This window comes from Staurois parvus, unplaced genomic scaffold, assembly GCF_062004578.1.
Source record: "Staurois parvus isolate SC_StPar_1 unplaced genomic scaffold, SC_StPar_1.0 ptg000342l, whole genome shotgun sequence".
In the NCBI taxonomy this organism is placed as follows: Eukaryota; Metazoa; Chordata; class Amphibia; order Anura; family Ranidae; genus Staurois; species Staurois parvus.
In genome coordinates this window covers 1,187,539-1,199,558 of record NW_028318138.1, presented here as the reverse complement: position 1 = coordinate 1,199,558, position 12,020 = coordinate 1,187,539, and the positions used below count along the sequence as shown (strand labels likewise).

The window sequence follows — 12,020 nt, the reverse complement described above, 5'->3', positions numbered from 1 at the left end:
AGGTGAAGAGGTGGGGTGGTGACATCACACTATTCACCACATCCAATCAGAAAACGTATTGCATTCATTTACAAAAAGCAAAGCATTCTCTGAATGCCACCCGTGCTGAGCAGCTGACCTAACGTGTTCAGAATGCAGCAGGCCAGCCACCCTGTATGAGACCTGAAAAGCAAGTGGAGATAACTGGAGTAGCCACTTCAGTGATCTCCAGCTTCAGGGGGCATCAGCTAGGTATGGTATACACCAGGGGCGGACTGACAACTCATGGGGCCCGTGTCCTTGCCCACACTCAAAGCACACCCAAAAAAGCCTATAAAATGTACCAGGGGCATTTCATGGGGCCCCCTACTGACCCTGGGCCCTCGGGCAGTGCCCGAGTGCTTGAATGGTCAGTCCGCCCCTGGTGTACACTTCGGGGTTGAATAACTAAAACTGGTTTTAGTAAATCAACCCCTTAGTTACACTGGTCTAGGCTGGACCAATCTAACTATGCATAAAATACCCGTAACTGAATCATCTTTGACTATGAAACTCAGACGACCAAGCCATAGAACAAATGCAATAACCCATTACTCTACCTTTTGCCAGATGCTGCTCTGTTCTGTTAGCAAGAATTCTTCATTAACAGAGGACTCTTGATGCACTTTAGCTTTATTCTTGTATTCCGCGTATAAATCTTCAATTGCTTCGTATGGGCAAAGAGCAGCACCAGCAGCATCATCATCCTCTTCTTGATTGGCCAACAGGTTGTCCTTCCGGCCTGGAACAAGATAGCCCCAACCATGCTTCTCCGAGAAATGCAGAGGAAAGCCATCCCAAGTCAGACGCATTAGTTTCGGAGTTAATCGCATCTGGATGCTGATGAGACTCGGACCAGGCACCCAATCAGGATCTTCCAGTTTAGGACAAAGCTTACGATACCAACTACATGAACAAACACAACTCTTCAGCTCAGTTCTCATTTACATACAACTTTACATCAGCAGCAAGACTTTTTATGTTTCCTCTTACCCTGGATGCCCCGGCATGTGTTGGCTTCGTTTTGGTAAGGATGGTAAAGTCTTTTCTATAATCCTCTCCAAATAAAGTTTACCAGGAGGAGGATGCAGTTCTTCTTCTTCACTGGGAGGACCAGGATCTAGAGGCACAATTCCCAAAACAAAATAAAAAAAATAGTAAGGAATATTTAAGCATAGTTTGATATCTTTTTATATAATAAATGTGAAATTGAGGAGAGGGAGGTGTGGGTGTGGAGTAGGAAAGAACAAAATGACACAAAAGAACAGGTGCAGGTACATTTCATCATCAAACAGTCCAGTAAGTGAATTTCGAACAAAAATTCTTGGGAAAGGAATTCTAAAAGTCCATTTTTCTAATCATTAGTGGGATCCAATCGACATTCGTCTTCTACCGCATTGATCAGAAAATTCGAAGGAGCAGGTTGGAAAATTTTTCTCAAATGATAGAATTTCTAACAGCGAATGTGGCTTTCATTCGGTAAAGTCGATTCATTCCAAAATCAATTTTTCTTTTAAATTATAAATATACCACTTATCCATACACACAGGAAATAACATACCAGTATACAATATACAAAACGTATTTTTTTTTATTATTATACAGTATTTATAAATGGTAAAATGGCGCTGCACATGCGCACTGAGTCATCACAGCCGTTCCGACTCCGGCAAAATGGCACCGATTAAGTGCGCATGCGCCAGTTCCCGTATATAAGGACAGCGCTATAGTCATGGTGTTCCTCTGTCTCTACCTCTGAAGAAGTGCTTGCGCTCGAAACGCGTCAGTTGGAGCCCAGAACGTCGTGACGTCACGCCGCCGGTGCCACGTGGAGGCCCGGCGGCCATCTTTGAGTTTGGAGGGTCAGTCATTCACATGTATCTGGCACCATTGTGATTTTTTTATCTACGTCTTTTTGAGTAATAAAGTGATTATCGACATACTACACTATGAGTTTCTCCCTTGGTCTCCTGTGAGGAGTTTTACAAATTTTACAGCCCAGTGTGATCCTAATATCAGTTCCAGAGAGGGGGAACATTGCATTCCATACATCTCTGCAAGGATACTTCTGGCCTGTCGGATCTCATCTTCACCACACGAGGGCACTTCATCCTTACATTTTCCAGTTCCAATCTGCACTTTGACCAGAAAGAGTGGGGATTCTTCAGGATATTGATATACCTGCGTATTATCAATACGCTTCTGGTTAGTGCGCATTTCTATCATTTGCACTGGAAAAACAGCGAGCACCTATACAGGACTGCATTCTATTTGTGACTTTTCAAATTAACAGTAATATTTGCAAATACCATACAGCGCTGCATTATATATATCAGTATTTATAAAGCATTCGGTCAGCGCTGTACATTACAATGGGAGACAGTACATGCGACAGTACAATAACAATACAATGTGATACACGAGGGGTTCGTGGGCCCTGCTCCTTGGAGCTTACAATCTAGGAGGGAGGGGAGAGTGGTACAGGAGGAAATAGCTGTGGGGATGGAGTGGTAGGAAGAGTGGAGGAGGGTGGCAATTAGCAGGGGGCGGGGTAGGCTTCCCCGAAGAGGTGGGTTTTCAGGGTGCGCCTAAAGGAGGGGAAAGTAGGTGATAGTCTGATGGATTGAGGTAGGGAGTTAGAGAGGATGGGTGACGCCCTGGAGAAGTCCTGGAGGCGGGCAAAGGAGGAGACCAGGGAACTAGAGAAAAGGAGGTCTTGTGAGGAGCGGAGAGTGCGTGTTGGGTGGTACTTGGATATCAGGTCGGTGATGTAGTTTGGGGCAGTATGATGGACAGCTTAGATCATATACTCAAACCCTCAGCATTTTATCAATCGTGCTCATGTGCTGGGCCTTCCTGATTCCCCTATACCCCCTTAATTACTGTAACCTCTAAGGTTTTCATATAACTCTTAGATCAAATGGTGCCAGACCCGGGGTGTTCACCCAGCCCTCCCACATTCTTATGAATTTAGTGGGACAATCTGAATGTTGAAAAATTAAACATTCATACCTCAATGTAGTACCCATATTACGAATCCACTCCTCCTGAATTAATGGAATTGAAGCTTCCACTCTAGTAGGTGGCTGTGGAACCACACCGCCCATTATACCCAATGTACATAATTTAGGATCTAACTTGACTTCTGTATCAAATGCGCCATTAATAATATTTACAGCTGTTTTCCCAATATCTATGCAACTTGGCATGTGTATTAGGTTCCCGGGCCCCTACAACCTACCACAAGTAGGTACTTGTACTAGACCTATATCATACAATTTGGGAGTATAATGGACTCTTAATATGATACATAGTTGAGAGAGCCTTTGTGATGGGCTCAAATAGCTCAGCTGAATAGACTGCAAATGTTGAAAACAAATGAAATCTTTCCATCGACCATCGAAATGCTCTGAGAAATTTCGTATGAATTTTCCTAAGACTTTTCACACAAATTTTCATTGAAATTCTATCCCTCTATGGTCAGCTTTACTGGCATTTTGTAATTGTGCAACTTTCGCTACAGACCACTAACTAGATGGAGCTTCTAAAGACAGCTATAGATGGATCGAAATTTGGCCTGATCAGCAGGAACCGGGCAAAGTTCAATCCACCTATGGGAGGGATGGCTGTATGGGAGGATTGACTTCAATACAATCAGCCTATCATTTTTTTTATCATTGTGTTCAATCACTGCCGGCAGCTGTAGTGATCATTGGATTCCACCGGTGGGGAACGATCCCACAATAGCACTGCAGGATGAATTCCCTTATCAACACTGAATGCCTTGATGGAGAAACTGAGCAATTTTCATTCCTTAACCACTTGAAATCCAGACACTTGCACCACCTTCCAGTCCAGGCCTATTTTCAGCTTTCAGAACTGTCACACTTTGAATGACAATTGCGCGGTCATGCAACACTGTACCCATATCATTTTCTTTGCATTTTTTGAGACAGATAAAACTTTATTTTGGTGGTATTTATTCACCACTGGGATTTTTATTTTTTTTTCTACATAAAATGAAAAAGTCCAAACATTTTGAAAAAAAAGTGTTTTTCTTATACAATTTTGCAAATAAATAATTTTTCTTCATAAATCTTGTCCAAAATGTATTCAGTTATCTTTTTAGCAAAGAAAAAAATGACCCAAATTAGTTTATAACCAAACATTATAATTTAAATTTTTTTTTTTTTATATTATTTATGTTTTTTTTTTTTTTTTTAACATACTGTCACCCTAGCAGTACCGTGTCACCATAGTGACACTGTACTACTTGTGGGGGGTAATGAAGATTTTTTTTTTCTTTTTTTTACACGGATTGCTTTTACACCCATTAAGGCTGTAAAAGCAATAATTTCTCATTCTCTCTGGCTGCATTCTTGCAGCCATGGAAAAATACCGTGAGAGCTGTGATTGGTCACAGCTTGTCACATGGTACAAGGCTGTTGTGAATAGCCTTGTACCATGTGACCTCTGTGATCATTCACAGATTTCACAAGTAGTAAGCAATGATGTCAGGAAGGAACATCTTGTTTACTACTGTTCATGTGATCACTGATTGGCCAATCAGTGATCACATGAATCAGGCCCTCACACAGAAGTCCCGTACAGTGATCTGTGTTCTCTGTGCACAGCGAGAACCAATCGCGCACAGGCAATGGATGCGGGGGGACGTTTAGAAACGTCCACCCACATTGGCAGTGCTCCTGTCTGGCCCATGTCGATAAACGGCTGGATGGGAGTGCTACGGGGTTAAACCCGTAATTGGAGGAAAGAAATGTGCTTAGTATATGGCTTGTTTTATTAGGATACAGATGTGCTTTAATGGCTGTCTCACCTTCCTGAGAATCTGAGTGATTAGTGGATACTGCAGCATGCTCTGAGAATGATTTTACTTCTTTTGTCTTTTTGCTGACTTTTGTCTTCTTTTGTTTGAATTCTTGGACATCCCATTCTAAATCCCAAAGCCAAGGGTCGGTTTTGTACCTGAAAACAAATGTACATATGAAGGACATATTATCGAGTACGCCATTAAAGTGATACTAAACAAACTCTGTTTAATTTAGATTATCCCTTCTCTTTCTGTATGTGGATGATTGCACTTTAATTATTTTAATAACAAAAAAAAACCCATATAAGTACCTTTTCCTAATCAATTTACAGCTGTCATGCGACCCAGAACTTTCCCAGCCTGTCTGGGAAGCAGTTAGAGCAGTTTTGTAACTTCAGCAGAGCACTGGTTAAAGCTTGCAGGAGTTTTCCTTCTGCTCTAGAAGGGTGCAAAACCCCTGACCTCTGTCTGGACAGTGCTGATCACATGCACTCTCTCAAGAAAAAAAAAACCTCTCTAGCAATACACACTAAATTGAGCATGTGCAGAAGGGCTACAGGTTCAGTCTGTCTCATCAGTGTGAACATTTGAACAAGAGGAGGGGCAGAGAAGACAGGATCAAACAGCCTTTTTACACAACGTGGAGGATTAACCCCTTATGTTCCACAGTGAGTATAACAAGCATGCTTTACTGCATATACAGACTGTACTGTTGTGGGTTTAGTAACACTTTAAGATACAAAATGTTTAGACTTTTGAACCACTTGAAGTCATCTTGGCACAAAGCCCTGTCGTAAGTGTATGCAGAGCAGTTTTAACTTTTAGGTTTAATTCCACTTTAACCACTTTCTGACCCTGCTATAGCCGAAAGGCAGTTCTGGGAGGGCGTTCCTCCCAGAACCCCGCCTCCCGCGTGTCCCCTGGGACAAGCTCTGTGACCATTGTGTCCTTTGGATTGATGATCACAGATCACGGTAAAGGTCCAATCACAGCTCGTCACATGTAAAAAGACTTACCAGTTATCTGCATTCCCTTTCATTACATGCTGTGTCTGTGTCAGGAAAGGAGAGCTGATAACCAGCAAAGCTGTCAGTACATTGTTTACACTGAGAATCAGTTCCCTGATAAGTGCAGCACCATCAGTGCAGCTTATCAGTTCCCATCAGTGCAGCCTCACCAATACCCATCACTGCAGCCTCACCAATACCCATCACTGCAGCCTCATCAATACCCATCAGTGCAGCCTCATCAATACCCATCAGTGCAGCCTCACCAATACCCATCAGTGCAGCCTCACCAATACCCATCACTGCAGCCTCACCAATACCCATCACTGCAGCCTCACCAATACCCATCACTGCAGCCTCATCAATACCCATCAGTGCAGCCTCATCAATACCCATCAGTGCAGCCTCATCAATACCCATCAGTGCAGCCTCATCGATACCCATCACTGCAGCCTCATCGATACCCATCAGTGCAGCCTCACCAATACCCATCACTGCAGCCTCATCAATACCCATCAGTGCAGCCTCACCAATACCCATCAGTGCAGCCTCACCAATACCCATCAGTGCAGCCTCACCATTACCCATCACTGCAGCCTCATCAATACCCATCAGTGCAGCCTCACCAATACCCATCAGTGCAGCCTCACCAATACCCATCAGTGCAGCCTCACCAATACCCATCAGTGCAGCCTCATCAATACCCATCAGTGCAGCTTACCAGTTCCCATCAGTGCAGCCTCATCAATACCCATCGGTGCAGCCTCATCAATACCCATCGGTGCAGCCTCACCAACATCCATCGGTGCAGCCTCACCAACATCCATCAGTGCAGCCTCACCAACATCCATCACTGCAGCCTCACCAACATCCATCACTGAAGCCTCACCAACATCCATCACTGCAGCCTCTTCAATACCCATCAGTGCAGCCTCATCAAAACCCGTCAGTGCAGCCCCACCAACATCCATCAGTGTAGCCTCATCAGCACACATCAGTAAAGAAGAAAAATTGCTTATTAGTAAAATTTTATAACAGAAACTAAGAAAATTATTTTTTTTTATTTTAAAAAGTTTTGATCGTTTGTTTAGCAAAAAATAAAAAAATGGTCCCAAAAAATGATACAAATTTCATATGGGTACAGTGTTGCATGACCACGCAATTGTCATTCAAAGTGCAACAGTACCGAGAGCTAAAAATTGGCCTGGGTGGGAAGAGGGTGAAAGTGCCCGGTATTGAAGTGGTTAAAGATTATGTAGAAGTATTAAATTATAAAATCATCATCTAATGTCACTCTCCCTTCCTTCAATGTAATATGAAAAAATACATTTGGGAGCCCAACTTCTTGCAATGGGCAACACAAACAGGTTGACCTCCAAGCACTTTGATAACAAGTCACATGTATTTTTGTTGTTGTCACCTACGCATCATCTGAGAGAAGCTGACAAGCATCGTTAGCCAAGTTCATCAGAGATTTCTTCATCTCCTTCTGCATCTCCTCGTACGTAGTCTGAGCCTCATCTATATATCTTTGCCAGTTCTGATTCACCGGCAGGTAGGACACCCCCATCTCTAACATGCCGGCCAAAGTCACCGGATGAGGACACCTGGAAAATCAATGGGAAATGTGTTACAATATTGTCATCAAAAACTGAATAATACATTTCATGGTTTCAATCTCAGTACCAAAATTACAGCTACTGTGAATTAGGACCAGTATTTCAATAAAGAAGCCAGAACTGCACAGACTTCACAGGAGGAGCAGGACACAGGAACTCTCCTTTGTTTCTTAAGTGACAACCACCAGCTGCCATAACGTGATGACATCATTACGCTCGGCGTCTCCATAGGGCGCGGTGCCCACGAAGGAGGAAGAAGCGGTTTGCTTCAGCTCCACATTGGAAAGGCAGGAGACACTCTAATTATGATGAGGACATCATTCAAAGCAGCCCGCACATGGCAACTTTGAGTCACAGCCTACTTCCACCGGTGGCAAGTCTATAGCCGTTAGGCTAAATTAGGCGTTAGTGATATCAATACAAACGGGTTTTATAACCCCACATTTTTGTGAAATCTTGTGTCTATTTACCCCCTTTGGGGGAATTTTTTGAACTCCCACAGGAGGAATATCTATATACCATGCTTTTATATGTGCTGTGGCAGGCTTCTACAGTCTCATACATTTTTTTAGGAACCGCATTACTTTCTCATTATTGAGCAATTTTTGGAAACCCAGTTCTGGGTCTATATATTCATATATACATAGACTGTATTAATCAGTCTGGATTCTATATACCAGCTACCTGGCTGCCCACCCCCATATTCACTGGTTCATTCAGACCTGATCTTACTTCAAGAGAGGAGGAGTCCCCTTGATATTTTTGTATGGTATTCCCAGATTGTAAGCTCGAAAGAGTAGGGCCCTCTTACCCCTCGTGTGCTGCTCGTAGCTGCTGTAATGTTTCATGTATTGTCCCCCCCTCTATTGTACAGCGCTGAGCAAACCCTTTGGCGCTATATAAACTCAATGTAATGTAATGTAATGTAATGGTAAATTGTTTTGATTTTTACCCTTCTCTTTAAATTAATTCAGGTCTGTTGGTAGCCTTATTCATGTTTTATATTTATATATTTTTAGAATCACTTACTATTGTGGATACATTTCCATTTGGGGTGGCTATCCAGGAAGGCTATATATCCATCTTTTGATGATGGTCAAGTTTATGAGAAGGTAACGGAATAACATATATACCTGTTATGGGGTTGTTTTAATATTGCATAGGTTTAATGCATATACCCTATGGTTTGTTCCCTCTACTATGATCTTTTTTTCTGGTTTTCCATTTTCAGGAGGTCATTCTTTTCACTGTGGTGGTCACTAATACATTTTTTGAAGAATGTTCCCCTCATGCAGACACTATATGGAAACTATGGAAATCTTTTGATCTAGTAGTTAGGAACTTCATTGCCTTATGTGGATTCCTGATTGCCGAATACCAGTTGATCTGGAGACGCCGAACGCTTTTAATTCAGTGATTTTATAAAAATATGTTTACCATGTCTTTGTCTAACCTCAGTATGATCCATGTGATCGAATAAAACTTGTTTGCTAATACTAACTATACTACTCCGCTTGGATTTTCTAATAACCACTCTGTGTGAGCAGTATTGCACTTGTCATACTGCTATGTTCTACGTTAAGCTTTTGGGTTTATAAATCCACACTTATTATTAGTGAGACGGAGAAATTTATATGACACATATTTACGTGTCATGTTAGGTGGCTACCCCCCCCCCCCCCTTTTTTCCGACAACCACCTATTCTTGTTAGGTGAAAGTGGTTGTAAAGGCTCAAGGTTTTATACCCTCAAAAATCTTCTGTGTGCAGCAGTGCCCCCCAGCCCCCTCAATACTTACCTGAGCCCCATCGAGATCTAGCGATGTGCATGACATCCTCGGCTGTCCCAGGTCTCTGCCTTCTCATTGGCTGAGACAGCAAATGGGAGCAATTGGCTCCCGCTGCTGTCAATCGCAGCCAGTCAGCCAATGATGAGAAAGGGGGTGGTGCCAAGCCTTGGTTCCGTGTGTGAATGGACAGAAAGGAGGAGCCAGGAAAGTCTGCGGGAGGCCCGAGAACAGAAAGATCCAGGCTGCTCTGTGCAAAACCACTACATACAGCAGGTAAGTATAGACATGTTTGTTATTTTACACTGAAAAAAAAAAAAAGGACCTTTAGTATCGTTTGAACCCTTGTCACAGGACAGTAAGTAAAGCTGGTTATGGCCAATGGGTAAGCTGAACAAGAGAAATCACTGGATTCCACCATTCATGCTAAACAACAGATGACTGTATTCTTACAGCCGGCACCTGCAGGCTTCAGAATACCTGAACAGTGGATGCATCGGACTGGATGCAGCTGCTGTTCATCCAACAACGTTGAGGTAAGCTTCTTTGGTTTTCAACTCAAAGGATGTTAGGCGGAGGGATGCCGACAGGGCCACCCATGGCTCATATTTCAGCCGGTTCAACAGCAATCAGACAAAACTTGCTCTGTGTATGGCCAGCTTAAGGCAAAATCCCTCTCTTATATAAAAGTAAGGACCCAACAGTGTTTTATACACGCTCCCCGTGGCTGCAGCCATCGAGAATGTGTACATCTGACAAGCAGACTCCTGCTGGTCAGGTGGAAGCATTTGGGCAGCTGTGCACAGATAGGCAGCACTGATGAGGCGGCACGAATAGGCAGCACGGATGAGGTGGCACGAATAGGCAGCACTGATGAGGCGGCACGAATAGGAAGCACGGATGAGGCGGCACGAATAAGCGGCACGGATGAGGCGGCACGAATAGGCGGCACGGATGAGGCGGCACGAATAGGCGGCACGAATAGGCGGCACGGATGAGGTGGCACGAATAGGCGGCACGGATGAGGTGGCACGAATAGGCGGCACGGATGAGGTGGCACGAATAGGCGGCACGGATGAGGTGGCACGAATAGGCGGCACGGATGAGGTGGCACGAATAGGCGGCACGGATGAGGCAGCACGGATGAGGCGGCACGGATGAGGCGGCACGGATGAGGCGGCACGAATAGGCGGCACGGATGAGGCGGCACGGATGAGGTGGCACGAATAGGCGGCACGGATGAGATGGCACGGATGAGATGGCACGAATAGGCAGCACGGATGAGGTGGCACGAATAGGCAGCACGGATGAGGTGGCACGAATAGGCAGCACGGATGAGGTGGCACGAATAGGCAGCACGGATGAGGTGGCACGAATAGGCGGCACGGATGAGGGGGCACGAATAGGCAGCACTGATGAGGCGGCACGAATAGGCAGCACGGATGAGGCGGCACGAATAGGCAGCACGGATGAGGCGGCACGAATAGGCAGCACGGATGAGGCGGCACGAATAGGCAGCACTGATGAGGCGGCACGAATAGGCAGCACTGATGAGGTGGCACGAATAGGCAGCACTGATGAGGCGGCACGAATAGGAAGCACGGATGAGGTGGCACGAATAGGCAGCACGGATGAGGCGGCACGAATAGGCAGCACGGATGAGGCGGCACGAATAGGCGGCACGGATGAGGCGGCACGGATGAGGCGGCACGAATAGGCAGCACGGATGAGGCGGCACGAATAGGCAGCACGGATGAGGCGGCACGAATAGGCAGCACTGATGAGGCGGCACGAATAGGCAGCACGGATGAGGTGGCACAAATAGGCAGCATGGATGAGGTGGCACGAATAGGCGTCACGGATGAGTTGGCACGAATAGGAAGCATGGATGAGGAGGCACTGATGATGCTGGTTGCAAGTATAATGGAAAGAAGCCAAATAACCATCACATTAAGGAAAGCTTGTATATATATATATATATATATATATATATATATATATATATATATATACACACATGCATACATACATATACACACACACACAAATACACACACACACATACACACATGCATACATACATATACACACACACACAAATACACACACACACATACACACACACACATACATACACACATACATACAAACATATACACACACACACACTATGCTGTCATTATTAATACTCTTACACCCCGGTCACATCAAGCCCGACTTTGAAGTCGTATGACTTCACTGTAAGTCACATGATTTCAAAGTCGGTGGACCTGCCGATTTCAGGTGTGATTTGCAAGACATCTGACACAGATGTCTGTGCAAATTGCACCAAAAGGAGTCCAAGTACTACTTTAGAAATCGGTGCGGCTCCGATGGAACAGCACTGATATGACCGTTGTAATTGCAGACAATAGGGTGTGACTTGGCATGTGACTGGGGTCTTAAAGTGCAACTAACTCTGAGCTGAAACAATCCTTCTCTGATCAGCTTACATACATTGCAAGGATTGTATGTCATGGCCGAATCCTGCCTTCTGCTGTTGATACCGAAACTCCCAAATGAGGGGGTGGGTCTTACAGCTATAAAATGATCGCTGTAAAATAAGAACAACTGCAGCAGTCTCTATCTCCATACTCATCTCAGCTCACCAACTCCATGTATTGATTCAAAAGAGTCAACAGGACATTCAGGTAACTTGCATCTACAGAAGAGGAGGTTCCGCAACCTTGTAATAATAATTATAGGGCTTGTGCACAGCT

The 12,020-nt window shown here is 44.4% G+C and overlaps 1 protein-coding gene across 3 annotated transcripts in view; it reads right to left on the bottom strand.

The window, feature by feature from the left end:
* The window catches only part of POLG (DNA polymerase gamma, catalytic subunit), a 73,113-nt gene that overhangs the window by 38,225 nt on the left and 22,868 nt on the right, over window positions 1-12,020 (bottom strand). For all 3 annotated transcript variants that reach the window (XM_089684296.1, XM_089684295.1, XM_089684297.1), the window contains exons 7-10: window positions 7,281-7,463; window positions 4,856-5,004; window positions 1,012-1,138; window positions 579-924 (exon numbers count right to left, since the gene is read on the bottom strand). In XM_089684296.1, the coding sequence (XP_089540422.1) occupies window positions 579-924; window positions 1,012-1,138; window positions 4,856-5,004; window positions 7,281-7,463 (805 nt within the window). The remainder of the gene's footprint in view (window positions 1-578; window positions 925-1,011; window positions 1,139-4,855; window positions 5,005-7,280; window positions 7,464-12,020) is intronic.